This window comes from Drosophila virilis, chromosome 5, assembly GCF_030788295.1.
Source record: "Drosophila virilis strain 15010-1051.87 chromosome 5, Dvir_AGI_RSII-ME, whole genome shotgun sequence".
Taxonomy (NCBI): domain Eukaryota; kingdom Metazoa; phylum Arthropoda; class Insecta; order Diptera; family Drosophilidae; genus Drosophila; species Drosophila virilis.
In genome coordinates, this window is record NC_091547.1 from 13,547,613 (window position 1) to 13,563,934 (window position 16,322).

General features: G+C 41.6%; 2 protein-coding genes and 1 long non-coding RNA gene across 3 annotated transcripts; 2 read left to right on the forward strand and 1 right to left on the reverse strand.

The window, feature by feature from the left end:
- The first annotated feature begins 2,240 nt into the window (after window positions 1-2,240).
- hui (hase und igel) lies at window positions 2,241-4,164 on the forward strand. Its single transcript, XM_015173797.3, has 4 exons — window positions 2,241-2,384; window positions 2,457-2,547; window positions 3,512-3,755; window positions 3,824-4,164. The coding sequence occupies exons 2-4, from the start codon at window positions 2,487-2,489 to the stop codon at window positions 4,071-4,073; spliced, it is 555 nt and encodes a 184-aa protein (XP_015029283.1). The 5' UTR covers window positions 2,241-2,384; window positions 2,457-2,486; the 3' UTR covers window positions 4,074-4,164.
- Window positions 4,165-5,359: 1,195 nt separating this feature from the next.
- Window positions 5,360-6,908, forward strand: LOC138911387 (uncharacterized). The gene is made up of 2 exons (XR_011416953.1): window positions 5,360-5,452; window positions 5,526-6,908. It is a non-coding gene; the product is annotated as an uncharacterized lncRNA (long non-coding RNA).
- A 4,764-nt stretch (window positions 6,909-11,672) lies between these two features.
- Pgm2b (Phosphoglucomutase 2b) lies at window positions 11,673-13,859 on the reverse strand. Its single transcript, XM_002050046.4, has 2 exons — window positions 12,874-13,859; window positions 11,673-12,685 (listed from the first exon to the last, which is right to left on the reverse strand). The coding sequence occupies exons 1-2, from the start codon at window positions 13,790-13,792 to the stop codon at window positions 11,739-11,741; spliced, it is 1,866 nt and encodes a 621-aa protein (XP_002050082.1). The 5' UTR covers window positions 13,793-13,859; the 3' UTR covers window positions 11,673-11,738.
- Between the last annotated feature and the right edge of the window lie 2,463 nt (window positions 13,860-16,322).

Below are 16,322 nucleotides of genomic sequence, written 5' to 3' on the forward strand. Positions count from 1 at the left end.
AAATTTTCGCCAGTGTCCACATCTCGGACACAAATGATTAATGTGTTGGCAGTTCGCAACGGCAAATAATAAATTGTTTTTTGCGCTTTTCTCACTTTTTTATATAAAAAAAAAAACACAGACAGGGGTTTATTTTAACGGGGGAGCATGAAATCTGCCCTGTCACCATTTGCTGCAACGCTTTTATTTAATCTTTTATCAAAAACGTGTTCAAAATTCTAAAACATGTTTTGTGCTCAAATTCTGATCGAAACTTGCATTTGTAATGCAAATTGTTACCCAATTACATTTTAATAATTGTTAGTTTTTGTACAACTAGCAGCCGAGTAGTCCGACTTTCGTCTAAGCTCATCGATAATAGACAAATTGAGTATAAAAGCAAAGAATTGATTTTGAGACAGACTCCTACCATTCCGGCTAAATAGAGATATCTCCTTCTATGCCTTACACATTTCTAGAGGGGTAAACAAGAAAGAAAGAATATGTATTATTTATAATATGTATTATGTATAATATACGTTTGCAGTCCGAAAGTGGAAGAAAGACAACTCCGATAAAGCTAGAGGAAAGTTTCCTTAAGCAGAAGCAAAACTAAGTTTCTGATATTTTGCACGTCAGAAAAATATATTGTATAAAAACTATTTAACGATAGAAGTTGTTGGAATATATTGTAATAATTTACATTTTTATTGGCTTGTGTAAGAGATGTAAAACTGCACTAGTTGGGTATGCCCAACTAACACATACTCCTTGTAGACGCATTAACATTTTCCCATGAAAATTGTAACGCATACAAGGAAACATCCCATTAAGTACATATATATATATATATATTCTTGATGAGTATCAATTACTACTCTCTTAATAACAAAGAAATCGTCATGGATAGATATAGAAGATATTGGCCGGAATAAAACAAATATATACGTTTTTTCTTGATTTCGTTGTTGCAATACCAGACAATTTCTGGTGGTATTATTTATGCAAATTTTAATCAAATTAATTAATAATTAATAATACTTACTGTGAAAATTGTTACGTTGCAAATGATTAATGGCTACATCAATTATTATTTTATTTATTTAAGCATGTGGCTTGTTGTTTTTTTGCTCATGAGGAACTAAAAATAATCAAATATTCATAGATATGATGTACCACAGTAAAACTCATTTTAATTATTTAGTATATACTTTTCTAGTACAGGGTGAAGTTCTTTGAATTGCAATCTATTGCTTGAGTCATGGTTATAGGGTAACTTCTAGTCGAGCACATTCTGACTTGTTTTCATGAGGAGTAGCTTTACCGTTGCACGAGCTTGTATTTCTGATGTTGTATAAGAAACTGATATTCAATAATCGAATTATAAATTCACATAATATTATCATTTGGGTGTTTAATGTCGCAAACATTTAAATCGATTTGTTAATTAGTGCGTCGAACAGCGTTTATCGAGTTTATTAAATTAGCAACTGGAATTGAGCTGGTTTAAATACAGTATTGAATTTGAAATGAGGTATCTAGCTCTACCACTGCACAACACTCGGAAGAATTCCAAAAACATTGAAAGAATATAAGATCTTAGAGTAAACAATTCCTTTGTATTTTAACAACAACAAAAATAAAGGTTATTGCCCGAAACAGCAAAATAAGTTAAGTCCACAAATAAGGTCAGCGAAAATAAATTCAACACTCAAACCACAAGAGTCCACACTTGGCCAAAATACAAAAAAAAAAAGCTTTCAACGCGAACCCAATGCTCAGTACGCGGAGAGAGCCTCACGTGGATGAACAGCTGAAGGTAGCCCTGAGCCAGCTTGGTGAATAATAATAAGAAAACAAACAAAAAATAAGTATCAAAAAAAAGTAGAGCCAAAAAAAAACAAACAAATCGGGTTTGACAAAATCCCCCAATATTCCAAATTAACGGGCACCTATTCCTGATCTCGTTCCGCAAGTTTTCTTTATTAGCATGCGAATGTGCGTCTATGATTTGAGTCTGCCTTCAAAAATGTTGTTTTTGTTTGTTTTGAAAATATGTTTTCAAATGCTGCCAAATTTTAATTACGCTGAATCAGCGATAGTAAATTTAGCTTAATGCTTTTCTCTCGCTAAGAAATCAAACGCTTTCCAGTTTTTCGGGTGAGCCGCTCGCGGCGCATAAGATTTCTTGATTTTATCACTTGAGTTCTTTTGTTTTTGCTTAAGCTTCGGGGCTTAAACTTGGGCTGGTGCTGCTGGGTCTGGGTCTGGGTTTTTTCTTCTTCTTGCTATTCTCGCTAAAATTTCCATATAAAAGCCGACAGCATCGGCATCGTAAGTTTAGTCGTTTTGGAGTTTTAACTGTTGCCTAACGTTCCGTGTTCGTCGCCTAAGTCTTTCGTTCTGTGAGTAGCCGCTCGCCACCAACGCCGATCATCTGTGCTGACTAATCTGTGACTGTGCTTGTGAATTCGTAGATATCTCCGTGTTGGATTAAGCTGAGAGTCATGAAATACGCTGTCATCGCCCTCGCTCTCGCCCTTTTCGCCGTAGCTCACGCAGCTTCCGGTAAGTACGACGCTGCGAACAGCTCATGCGTCATCAGAGCTTGGAACTGTGGAAGACATTATACTAAAGTTGAAGATTCAATGCCGCAATTACATCATCGTCTATTAACGTTAACGCGTTTTGGTTATTAGAAAACCAACTTAACGATTGTTATTATCGTCTTCGTCTTTATTTTATTCATTATTTGCGCCTTTGAAGACGTGTATGCTAATAAGTATGTGCATGTGATAAACGAAATTCAAGTTACGCCCAACACAATATATACAATCGATTATTAGATATATAAATGTACGTATATACATAATTGTGCCTACAAGTGGACAGAACACTGTAGAAACTTAGTACGCGTTGTTTAAAAATACTCTTAAATATTAAGAAAATATATTAAATGAACAAAGCCACAAGGAATCTTATGAAAACAAGCTGACTTCCGTCGTGTCGGTAGTTCGAAATCTAAGCTTTTTGCCCAATGAGCCTTATCATAGCCTCGCAAGCTACGTAAGCAACTGTTTGGAGCATGGCAGAATACAAAGTTATGAAAGCATTGTCTTCGAATAGACCCAATACAAAATTTAATCATTTTTGGTTAACACCCATTCATTTGGCTACTACTGCTACTAGACTTGAACCGGCAACCTTTTGTCTGTTACTCTCACTCATGACGTCAATATAGACGAGTTGTTTATGTTCCAAAAATATTGGCGATTAAAGCAGTGGGATTTATCCTCTATCGATCAGTTTTAATGAACCAGAACAGATTTTAAATTCATGATTTGATTGGAAGGTGTAGTAATGAACTGTCTGTTCTGTCGACCTGAAAGAGCGAGCGTCCTTTTCGTATTTAATGTCAAAGTTCGAAGCGGCCCGTGCGAATTCATAAGCAGATAATAATAATATATAAAATGATATATAATGAAAAAACCCGGCTGCTATACTTGAGACTAAATCTATTCACATTTTGCAGAAGCTGGTCAGTTTGTACCCAGGGCGTTCTTCACCCTGGACTCCGAGGGCCATCAGTCAAATGTGCATCCAGTTAATGCTCACCTGCTGAAGCGTCTGCGCCGTCAGGTGTTCAGCTCATCGTCTTCATCGTCATCATCCTCGTCTTCATCGGGCAATGGTCACGTTATAACCACATCGAACCAGCAGGTGGTAAATCCTGATGGCTCCAGTTTCAGCGGAGGAACCATTCAACACATTGCACAGTGCGTAGAAGTTGTCCAAACTAAAAAAGAATGAATATAACCAACTTTGGCATTTTTCTATATTTTAGACCTATCGTCGAAATTGGACAACGCTTCGGCGAGGATTCGTCGTCGAGCTATGCCAAGCCTGCAGCCAGCAGCTTTGGAGCACAGACTGCGGGTACCCAGAGCTACGGCACGCCTCAAGGAGTTGTCATTAGCTACACCGGCTCCACGGATGCGGCTGGCAACCAGAAATACCACGAAACTCATGGCACCATCGGCAACGATGGCCAATGGAAATACAACCAGACGAGCATCGTCTACCCCCGTAATTAAGAGCCCCAGCTCCCAGCCCACCTATATTTAGAAATATGGCCTGTGGCCCATTGATGTGTAATAAGAACTCAAATTCACAGCCACAGTTGTACACACACAGTTGTTTTGTTCAAAGGTCATTCAATTGGTTTCAAGTGGGCGTTATGGCACGCCCACTGCCTCTGCGTTTGCGCCAGGCCTCTAGCCTGGCAGACACTTTAGATGATTGCATCCCGGTTTAATCTCGCAAAAAGTGCACAGCCTGCTCCACTGGGCACAAACAATGCCAAGTGGGCGTGTGGGCGTGCAGTACGAGCAGTGTTGGTAAATGCTTTCAGTGAATTTGCTCAGCCAAGTGGAACTCTTGCCGAGCAACTACCTCCAAGGTGGTGATTAAAAGAACGAGTAGTGCCGCGATGACAAATGGCAAACTATGATGTCAGGCTGCCTAATGGGTTCGGGTTCGGGCTTAGGGTTGGGGTTGGCAATGGGTTAGGGGTCACGCGTGTAAATCAAAAGATGCAGCAGCCACGACAAGATATGAATATGTTATTTGCTTGGGGAATTGCCCAAATCTCAACAGGTACACGCACTTTGGCACCGGCTGGAGCAGCTTGCGTATTAGCAGCTATAACGGCCAAAGTCGCATTGACTACACAATACCCTGCACAAATTTGGTTTCAAATGTACCTTGTCTCCCTTCCCTTCTTTTTGCTCAGGGAAGTATACCCTTTTCGGCAAGCATGGAGGGCATCGCGCAACCTCAACTGATTTTCTGGCTCCTTCCACATTTGTTGCTCGACCTGGCAAAGGCTGAAAACTTTTGCCAACTTCGCTGGCTGTCGACTTGCTGCACGGCTTTTCAAAAGTTTTTAATTATTATAATTAATTACTTTGATCTCTGCTGCCGCAATTGTTTTTTGGGGCACAGCTCTTGCCTGTTGGCGCAGCTATTAATTTACTTGATTATGTTGGGGTTTGCGGGTAATTCGTTTAGACGAGTTCTGCCTTCTGGTTCCAAGTACTCATGTGTGCGTCGACTTTTATTATAATTTATTCCACGTATTTGTGAGAGTGTAATGAATTTACTAGCGTATGCCTTAAATCAAGCCTAGTGTATGGCTCGTGTACGCGGTTTCATACTTTACAACAAGAATGACATTTTTGTCTAACCTTTGCGCACTTACTTTAAGTTTCAGTCGACTTCATCTTATACCAACAAATCCTATTAATCGAAGTCTTAATTAATGTAGAAATATTCAAAGAAGGCCAAGAACATTAAATAAATATATATAGAAATTATTCAATTCAAGTCAGCTATATTTCCTGGCTTATAATATTTGATAAGCTCCATTACAAATTGAAGATTGTTTTCGATTTAGTTGGAATATGCACTGTTCGTATGTAAATATGAATAAATTGTTGTTTTTGTAAGTTGTATTTGGCGGCTTCTCGCTGCTTGCTTCTCGCTAGGCAGCAAATGATCGCAATTTGATGGAACTGTCATGAGCACTGTGGCTGGGGAGAAAACCCATCGAATACTCAAGCGATGGGGCATACGCAAAAAGCACATAGCTGCAGTCGTGTTCTGAATTTTTATGAAACGAGATTGGCGGTGGTACAAAAAGCGGGCCACTCTCTGATTGATGGGGAGTCAAGCGGAGACAACTTGTAGCTGGGGCATGGAGCGCAACAAATTAAGCAACTTGTGTGGTCCGGCCACCGCAGAAGACGCCACCTGGCCAGAGAATGGCCACGGTCCGATCAGTCCACCGCGACCATAGCCATCTCAGGCGATGCCAAATTCAGTGAACAAAACCCAGCGCCGACTGCCGCCGGACACGAGCGCCGATTCCAATGCTGATGCCGATGCCGATGCCGGTGCCGCTGCCGCTGCCGACGCTGGCCAAGTGACATTTTATTGGCGTCCGAGAGCAAGACGGCCACTTTTTGCTATTTAGAGGCATGAAAGCAGCGGCGGGTCCTCACATGGATAATTGACAACAGTTAATTCCATTGAGCAGACGCCGATATGCCCGCAAATTTAATTATTGGCTCGCTGATCGCGATGTCGATGAGTCTGGGTGGGCGGCAAGGCAGCCTGGAATGGGGCCTGCAAATGTAGTCTCACTCTTAAGACTCCCTCCATGTGAGGGGCGGGGCTGCCCATCAAACTAAATTCATAGCAATCTACGAGCTAGTAAAGCAAACAACCTGCCCAAAGGAGAAGTAGCGACAAAAACAAAGCAAATCAACAAACTGTTGACAACAACCCAAACGAAAATCGCTTGACAAATTTTTGCCATTTCAGCGGAGCTGTCCGGGATGATGATGCAGATGCAGATGCGGAGGCACAAGCAGTAGCCGTTTGCCTGGATCTGAACACAAGAAAAAACACAAAAAAGAAGAGAGCAAAAAAAAAACTCTGGCGTTGTCATCATCGGAAGCGGAAGCACAGGCAGATTCAGATTCTGCCTCCGCTGTGAGCTCATCACAAGCACAAGGATGCGGATGGGCGTCCAAGTGGCGTCCGCCGGCCGTGCCAACTACGGGGAATGGAAATGCATTTCGTTTACTGTTGACTTAAATCGTTTAGGTAAAGTTAAACAACTTGTTCGCTTAATTGTTAAACAATGCTCTGGCAGGCGAGTTGAAAGTGAAATAAATCCTGGGACTGTGATGAAGTCCTGCTGATGGACGAATAATTGATGAGAGCTAAGGTGGGAGTAAAGGAGTCATCAGATAGCTGCGGAAAATATACTGACTAGATGCTTTAAGCTTTTACTGAAACTGTTTGCAACAATTTAATATAACTAAGTGTTCAGGCGAAATTAAAATATCAAAAATAGTTCTTAATGTTTTGCGTTTGTCGTTTTTTTCCTGCTCAATTTCGTACAAAATACTTATTTTGGGTTGCCAACTTTAATTGACGTTGTTAATGAACCATTTTATACAATATGTGCACTTTCTGACATTTAGTTATTTGTTATTTTTGGCAGTGAAAGGATCGGTAAGTGCAGCCCTTCGAATTGCCTAAAAGGGTGGAATCCGACCCAAAGTACAGCATCATAAACAACATCCAGCAGCCATATCTACATATGCACATACTACCTACCTACGTACGTACCAGTATGTATTTGGATTTTCCTTGACAGCCCCTGGGAATTGGCATTCATCCACCTACTCGTGCGTGTGGCTCCGTGGCAAGCGAAATGGTTGACAATGCGGAATAGTAAGAAAAAACATTCGAGTACATTTGAAATATTAAACCAAATTTCAAGTTCATGACTCTGGACACATTTTGGAGACTTTGCCCCATTTGACAACATGTTGCAGCATTGCCAAAATCATGGTGATTAATTAAAAATAAATAGCCGGCCAGGTATTATTTTTAGTTAAATTCGTAGCTAAAATGCTAAAATGCATTTATTAATTATGTTTAGATTTAGGTACTGATCCCCTAAGCTGTGCTTTATTATCTATAAGAAACGTTGCTGGAATCTGTTTCTGCTTTAAATTTGACTAGTTCTACGTCTTTCAAACCAGCGCCAGCTGAGCGCGCGTCGATAAAGCAGTGCGAGACAAGCAAATGTTCTCTTGCTGCTGCCAGTTCTCTTAACGCATGAAATGCGCTCTTAGTAGCTGCCTTAGTTTGTTCTTATTGGTGCTTTGGAGCTTTAACTAAACTAATGGCCACAACCCATTTTTGATTGTCTGCACAGATTGTTCAGACTTAAGTGCAGATTAGGTATTCGAGTTTATTATTGAGTTTTGATATTTAAATAAATTCTTTTATAAATAAGATAATGTTCTGCAGCTTATAAATAGCCTTTGAATAAAATAAATAAGTATCTGTCAGAGTCTCGGACAAGAATTTACTTCGATTCAGGCGAAAATTATTATTATGATCTAAAAAATCAATAATTTACATTTTAAATCACATTTTTTTTCTGCCTCCAATTTTTACAGCTGTTAAATAACTTTTGAATAATAACAATTAGTTTCTTGTCAAGCGCACGAATTCATTATACCCTTGTATTTGTTTAAAATCGGAAATAATCAAAGGTCTACATAGTTCCGATTTCCCCTATTGGATTCTGGGCGCGAGTCCTCATAAAAACTTGTCGGCAACATTTTTATTTATTACGGTAACTTTTAGGCAAAGGAAAAAATATTAATAAATTCAAATGCATTCCATTTTTTTTTCATCGTTTGTTTCGCCCTTTCAAATCTGTGGGGCTGGGCTGCTGTGAGACAAAGGTAGATAGTCCTGAAGGCAACAGGAATGGTATTAAAAATAAATTGCTCCTTCCTCTGCGCTCATTTAATTGAATTGTGCTCGCAATTCAACGTCAAAAAATTTCCACTTTTTTTAACAAAAACAAAACAAAATTTCATTGTTTGCATATTTAATAAAGCTAATCAAACACGTCGACTGAAGCGTTCTCGCGGTCCACTCCCCTGGCCACCTCCTGACGGTGCCGAGTGTGAGGGGAGTGAGGGTTGTTCTATGATACTTTCCGAATCGGTAGTTCCGACTCTGCAACAACAACAGCATCATCCACATAATTTATTGGCGGGTACTCAAGGACGCGCACTCATAAAACAGAAAAAAAAAAATGAAAAAATAAATAAATAAAAGAACTGTGAAAAAACACAGCGGGAAACCACGCGGCAGTCAAACTAATTTGTTGTCATTTTTATGCGACAAAAGTGAAAACAATAATAAATGCATAGCCCAATAAAAACAACAACAACAACAAAAACAAATCGTTGCATAGAAAGAACTTCGCAGCTGCCACGAATCCAATAAAATGCAATAGAAACGCGTAATGAAGGTCGAAAGATCTGCCCAACAAAATGTTGCTTATCTAATTAAACTAACTCGTTATAATTTTGTGAACTGATATCAAAGTATAAATATAAAGTGACCTATAAGGTCAGCCAAGTTAATTGAGCCATGTTATTTTATACGATATCCATAAGACTATGTAAATGTTAGATATAGACATAGATATAGATATATTTAGATTAGATACAGAAAAATAGTTTAACAACAACAAGTTCTTTGAAACCGAATCTCCAAGCGTGCACTTGCCTGTGTATTAGGTTAATGCAATGAAGGAGGACAACGGGAGAAGCTTTGTATATAAAGATGTCTCATCGAACTGCTGAGCTAGTGGAGATTTGAAATAACCTCCATGTGTGTAGATGAATGGGAATACAACCTTATATACATTTGAGGTGCCCCAACTTTTAAATAAACTTGTGTTGTAGCTGCCTCGGAGGCTTGAGCCACAATAACATCCCTCTGAGGTCGCAACACATCCAAATGCTTAACCGATGCTTATCCCAATTAGAGGAAATCAACTGAAAAACTGCAACCGCAAACCAAAGTCAACAAATGCTCGCAATTAACGCTGCGCACAAATTTTCAAATGTCATTCACAACTTGAGCCGGATTTAATGGAGGTAGGGCAGGGGCAGGGTTATGCTGGTGCTCTGTGGTCAGGGCCGGGTCAGGCCAGGCCAGACCAGCCCTTAACCGGATCTAGTTGGCATTTCGCGCATATGGACTGAAATTGATGATGTGAGCAAGTGCCACGTAATCAATTTAGCAGCGCCTCATTTCAAATGCGAATTTAAGATGCCATTGTTGCAGTCGCCGGCCCTCGCAACCCCTCCCCCGAGCAGTGCTGCAGTCGGGGGTGAGTTGTCCAATCGGCTTGATTGTTGAAGTGTTTTTTGCTTTCGGCCCAACTGTTACAGAATGCTCGTAAATATGGACAACATATGCGCAGCCAAGGACCAGCTCGATTCCAATTGGAGTGTAATGCAACTTGAACGAGGATCAAGAAATTGTTAGACAAGATACGCATTCAATTTTCGATGCTGAAATTTTAAAATGTCCGTAGCTGAGATGCTGGGGCATTCATTTCATTTGGAATATTGTGAGCTCGTTTGTTATTTATGCCGCCTTTTATGTTCCTAATGTCGCATAAACAGTGCTTAATAATGCACTAACCTCCGCGTATCTTTACTAACCAAATAAACCTGCAACCCGCCCACAAATACTGCTACACACATGCAAACAAACAAACATTTGAAATGGGAGTGGTTCCCGACATGCGCCTGGGAGTGGGAATGGTAGTGGGCATGGGATAAGACCGCCTCGTCGACAATGATTAATATTTAATTCGTGTGCGTTGGATATTTTTCCACTTTGTATTTTGGGGAAATTTAATGGCTGACAGAAGACAGAATGGCTGAAAGGAGACGAAGGGATCCGCTTCTGGCTCTGCTCAGCGCCCAGCTCGGTTGCCAGGTTCTGTTTACTTTATGGCATAGCCGCGTGGTTGTCTCACATTTGGTTCACCTTTGCTCTGCCTAAAATTTGACTTGGAACTGGAAATTTGGCGGTGGCCTTTGGGAGCCCAGCATGTTTACCTTCACCTGTTAGCCACACATGCCTTCCCCATTTTGAGCTATTGAAATATTCCGTTTGACCTGAAAATCAAACAAGTCGAAATCCTTTTTGCCTCCGAACTGCCGCTGAACTCCGCCTGTCCGCCTGTTCGACGATAAATTTGAAGGGAGTTGCATATAAACATCACTTCTTGGATCTGGAAGTCTCTCGCCCTGCTCCGGGTCTTAATCACTGCTTTCATTATTTTTGCCGACTTGCTGATTCCGTACAATTGCCAGCGATTACAACGAGCGTTGGACAAGGACTGCGGCAGGACCACAAAAAATAAAAGAGAAACTTAAACTCCCCCAGAGTGCAATTAGGAAACGAACTATAAAATTTCAGTATTTGTCTTGGCAGATACTTTCGCACAGATATGTTTGCTCAAAGGCAAACACACACGTGAGCGACACCCCCGTCGCGACCCTGCCCCACTGCACACCCTGCCCGTCTCTCTCTCTCTTCACTCGCACAATACCACACAGGGCAATTGCCCCGTACGCATAATTGGCCTTCTGTGGCCCCAGTTCGCTATTCTGACACTTTAATGAGCTGTCGACATTTGTTCCTTTAACCAACGGCATCTTGATACGACTTTACGGTTATACACAGGACAGAATAGTTTATCATGTGAGCAATATGCTAAGCCTTCTTAACGTCAAACATACTTTGTACGTATATATAGCCATGTATTACATAATATCGTTATACATTTATAAATAGGTAAATTAATACTTGCCCGTAGGTTTAGATACACTTGGTAGGAGGAATGCAGACCTTGATACACACACATCACTTAAGAAGAGACAGCGAATAAAAAAACAACAAAATTAAGAAAATAGAGAGGGATAGCGGGGGGAAAAGTGTGAAGTCAATAGGACAAATTATGAAAACCCTTAGGTGTTAATTGAATCCATGAGAATTGCATAGAAAAGCGTAAATCATAAATACGTTTTTATTAATTAGCAGCTTTTTAACCTTGAAGCGAAGAAATTTTTTCAGCTGTCTATTAAGTAGATAAAATATGTTGAAGAATTCGGCTATTTATCTCTGGGCACACTCCGGATGAACTTCCTTTCTATTTTCATTTGGAACAGTGCATAATTTGTTAAAAACAAAAAAAACAACGCTGTTGTAACTAACTTCACGATCAATTAAGAAAATAGGGAAACTTTATTAAATTGCGTAAGGCCAAATAAAAAGCACCATGAGGATGCTGACTATACCAAGCCATAATCAGCCGGACGAATGAACTCAGTTACAACCGCTTCGGTCATGCGATGCAGAGTATCGTTCAGCTCGTCCCACTCCTTTTCCTCGGGCAGGCCAAAGATTTCCGCGCTGTATCGCAGCTTGGGCTCGTTGCCGCTGGCTCGGAATGTGATTGTCATTCCATTTTGGAATGTAAATGTTAGCACCTGCTTGTTCGGGCTGACCGGCAGACGCGGCTTGTGATCGGGATACGAAGTGTCCAAGCCTAAAGTCAGGTCCCTCACGTTGGTTACCTCAAACTCACCATTTATTATGCACTTGGGATAGGTGCCCAGCAGATCATCCTCAAAACGACGCAGCCTATCACAGATCTGATTGATCTGTTCCGGATTTTGGTAGGTTAGAGAACTGACGATGGTCGCGTGGTAGCCGTAGGTATCATAGATTTCGCGCAACTTCTCGATAAGCGTCACATTGCGGGTGCTGCGCAAATAGCAGGCCATCGTGGCCACTTGGCAGGCCGCATTAATTCCATCCTTATCCGGCACATATAGAGAGAACATAAAGCCAATGGGCTGCTCGAAGGCAAAGAGTACAGTTTTGCCAAGTGCCTCGAGCTCCAAGGCCTTGTTGGCCATCCATTTGTAACCCACCAGAGTCTCGACATATACAAAGCCCTCAACTCTGGCCATCGCAGCAAGTATCTTTGAGCTTCCCACGCTTGATATCATAACACAGTTGGACACGTTGGGCTTGGGGGATCGAGTTTTATAGCTTTCCAACGCCCACCAGCCAAGCAATGCGCCCAGCTCATCCCCAGTAAATTTCTTCCACCTGCCCTTTGGATCTAATTCAACTACTGCCAGGCGGTCCACATCCGGATCGTTAGCCAGAATAATAGTGCAGTGCTCTTCTTCCGCTTTTTTAATAGCTAAATTTAGACAATCCTTGCCCTCTTTAGGAAAAATAAACAATAAATTAATTAAACTTAATTAATAAATGTATGGACAATGAACTGACAATTCTTCCGACCAAAGAACTCGAATCTCTTTTTGGAAATATTTTCCAACTGGAAGAATACTTTACGCAGATTGTCTAGTTACGTGCATATTGTCATTGATGGAAATGTTGTGTATTTCTTACCTATGGGATCTGGGAAGACGACAGTAGGAAACTCCGGATCTGGATCCTTCTGCTGTTGCACAGGAATAACCGGCTTAAGTCGCGCCTGGTAGAAGGCCTCGCGGATAAAGTGGAAGCCCACGCCATGCAGCGGCGTGTAGACAAAGCGCAATTGACTGCACTCATTGGTCTCAAGATATGTATATGGCAGCAGGCTCTTCATTTGCTCATAATAAGCTTGGTATATCTCCCGGTAAGGATCTTCCAAGAGCGGATGGTCGTCAAGCACGGAGAGATCCCAAGACGATGCAAGAGGCTCCAAGCTGTTAAGTACTGCAGCTTGTAGGTTTTTATCATGCGGCGTCAAAAAGGGAGCCCCATTGAACCAGTAGATCTTAAAGCCATTGTCGGTCTTCGGATTGTGCGATGCTGTCACAACAACTCCGGCTAGACAGTGCAAGTGCACCACGGCGAAAGATACAAATGGACTAGGCACCATTCGACCGAACAGGTAAACCCGAAAGTTACTGTTCAGAAGCACAGCTGCGATGAGCTGGGCAAAGCGTTTACCGTTGTAGCGAGCATCATACCCGATGACCACGCCCTGAGCCTCGCGTTTTTGTACACTGGGATACACTTCCTGGAGATAGTTGCTTAGGCCCTGGGCCACCTGGATGGTGACAAGATCGTTGATGGAATCAAAGCCAGCGCGCATACCGGATCTGAGACCGCCAGTGCTGAAGTAGTTGTGATGACAGAGACGGATGCGCAGTGCCTGCCAGTCCTTGTCCTTGATGGCTTCGACCACCTGCTGCGTCGTGGCCGCATTTCTGTCCCACATGATCCAGTTGGTGATCTGCTCATCAAGATCTTCTTCGCCCGACAGCTCTAGGGTGGCGAGCAGTTCTGCTCCCGTGGTTGGAAGTTGAGGTGCTAGCATTGTACAATTTTGATAAATAAAAACTTGAAAATTGACAAATTGAAAATCTGAGAGCTCTGACTGACTCAACTGAGCACAAGGGCAACTCCCCAAACTTAGCTTTTATTTGCTCAAAGCCACAGCCACATTTGCATCCTCCACGTCCGAGTTGACCAATTGAAAATTTATGTGGAGCTCATTTCGATTTACGACCACCAAATACGGCCCTTGGGAGACACCGTCGTTGGGCTAAACACTGACAACCACAAATTGATCCATTGGCAATTTGATTTCGGCTGCTTGATGAATTTATGGCCAGCCACGACAATTGGCAAAAGCAATCGAGCCACTGCAGTTGCAGCTAGATAAATGGGCAAATCGAAGGATTTGTTTGTTGCAGGGTGTACGCAATAAATTTCTACATTTTTTCTTTACGGAAATTTATCTATATGCGAATGGAAACGGAGAAACATTAACATGATTTCAATTTGTCATCAATTATGCAAAACGAGTCTAGAGCCCCCAGCCCAGCCTATTAACTGGCCATGTTACGTGCTACAAACTTGGAATTCCCCATCAAATGTCAAAGTGTGAGTAATTTGCAACGGTAATTGGGTTACACAGCCGCATGCAACATTTATCAGGCAGCTCGACCCCTTGACGAGGCATTAGACGAACCCCTAGCCCTGATCCTGTTGCACTGCCTCCCACTCACTCCATGGGGCACGCACACAAACACGTCCATTGCATTCTAAACACTCAACGCACGGGCCTCTGACTGCAGCAGACCCGCAACTCATCGGAATGCAGTCACAGTCGCAGTCACAGTCGCAGTCGGAGTCATAGACCGCTTGCACGGAATTAGTTGGAGCACACAAAATGCATTTCGCGTCAAATTGTCAAAGTGTTAATTAAAAATGGACACTCGAATAGGCAGTCAGATAGACACACTCACACCCGCACAGGTGTGTGTAGGTACACCCACACGCATTTGCATTTGAAGCATTCCAATCTACCTCTCATTCCTATTTTCTCACCACAAAAATGACTCGTCTTGCCAAAACCTTGAATATGACTTTAAGCTGAGACTGAAAATCGTATTATGCTGGAAATTCTGTAAAAATGTAGACGGCATAAAACATTTCCATTTAATTATAATTCATATAAGCATCGGATAGTTATGCAAGGATAGTTATATGTGCGAGCAGGGTATCTACTCGCCGAGAAAAAATTCGCAGCAGTTCTTAGGTTACTTTTAACTTAACTGCTTTATGGGCTTATCTATTGTTAGTGCCTTGCGTAATTTTCCAATTTGCATAGAAAATAGCTTGGAAATTTGTTTTCCTGTGCCATAAAATCTTTTCTTGCGGCAACAAATATTGGGTGTTTACGGCCCATGTTCTCCGGCTTTGCGCAACCTTGCACTTGTGCCATAATGTGTTTGCATAATTTTAATCGTTGTGATCTGTGCCTGAAATGGAGACGACTCCAGATTACAGGGATTCGTATTGTTTTGGACCAGGCCAACTGCAAAATTGCCGTTGTGTGAATTTTTTATGGCACCCCCGAGTGCCCTCGGCGTCAGTCAACTAGCGCATGTGTGGGCGGGGAGGCGAGGGTAGGGGAGGTCAGGACAGGGTATCTAGTGTGGCTGTCAATTTAAATGGCTAATGCTATCAAACCTATTAAAATGCTAATTTCTAAATAGTCGAGTCGACTTGAAGTTGCGTCTTTAAGAAATGCTCATTCAATAATTTTTTTATTTTCAAAAATCTCTCTGTCATTCAGATCTGGCCGTCTGTCAATTTGAAAAGCACCTGCCTGCTAGATGCCATTAAATGAAAACCAAATCATTCATTTCATCTGCCAGAGGAGGCGTGGGTTGCCTCTCAAATTGACATTGACATTTGAAAATATTTTGGGACTTTTTTACAAAGACAGCCCACAAAATGCTCTCAGCTGAAAAGTGGTTTTTAATGTCTAGACCGAGAACATTTAAGCAGAGTCTCACAAGGCAGTTGACAAATGCGAAATACATGCAAATGGCCAGACCTGAACTTTGCTAAATCTAATTCGATAGGGTATTAATCAAAAGTTTTCTGCGCCGTTCTCAGCTGTCAGTATTTCAGTTTTAGGGGATAGTTTTATTTGCTTGAGTCTGCTGAGTCTGGTTCTGCTTTGGGTTCTGTGGCTAAGAAATCACCTTGGTCCGCAAAATAAATTTCTGTAATTTGTTTATGTGGCTTTTCATATTTTCAATTTGAGTGCAGACGGAGTGCGGGGTAGGGGGTTTATTTTCTCTGGTGTCCCCGCCCACCGTGCCACTCAGAATGCCAAAATGTGAAAATGAAATTTACATCATTTGTTTATTTGTATCGCTCATGTCCTGTGGTCTTGCCAAAACATGTCCTTGGGGAAACCTGAGCAGCAGTCGCAGCAATTCATTTTTTTTTTTTTTACATTTTTATTTTACCAAAGCGAAAGCCGACTGTGTAGACGAGCAAGAGGAAGAAAGCACATCGCAAATTTGATTACCGCCCAACAAAATGTT

Coding starts and splice junctions, on each gene's coding strand:
- hui (XM_015173797.3), top strand. CDS start 2,487: ATGAAATACGCTGTCATCGCCCTCGCTCTCGCCCTTTTCGCCGTAGCT. Junction 2,548..3,511: donor CGTAGCTCACGCAGCTTCCG/GTAAGTACGACG, acceptor CACATTTTGCAG/AAGCTGGTCAGTTTGTACCC. Junction 3,756..3,823: donor ACCATTCAACACATTGCACA/GTGCGTAGAAGT, acceptor TCTATATTTTAG/ACCTATCGTCGAAATTGGAC.
- Pgm2b (XM_002050046.4), bottom strand. CDS start 13,792: ATGCTAGCACCTCAACTTCCAACCACGGGAGCAGAACTGCTCGCCACC. Junction 12,686..12,873: donor CGTCTTCCCAGATCCCATAG/GTAAGAAATACA, acceptor TTTTTCCTAAAG/AGGGCAAGGATTGTCTAAAT.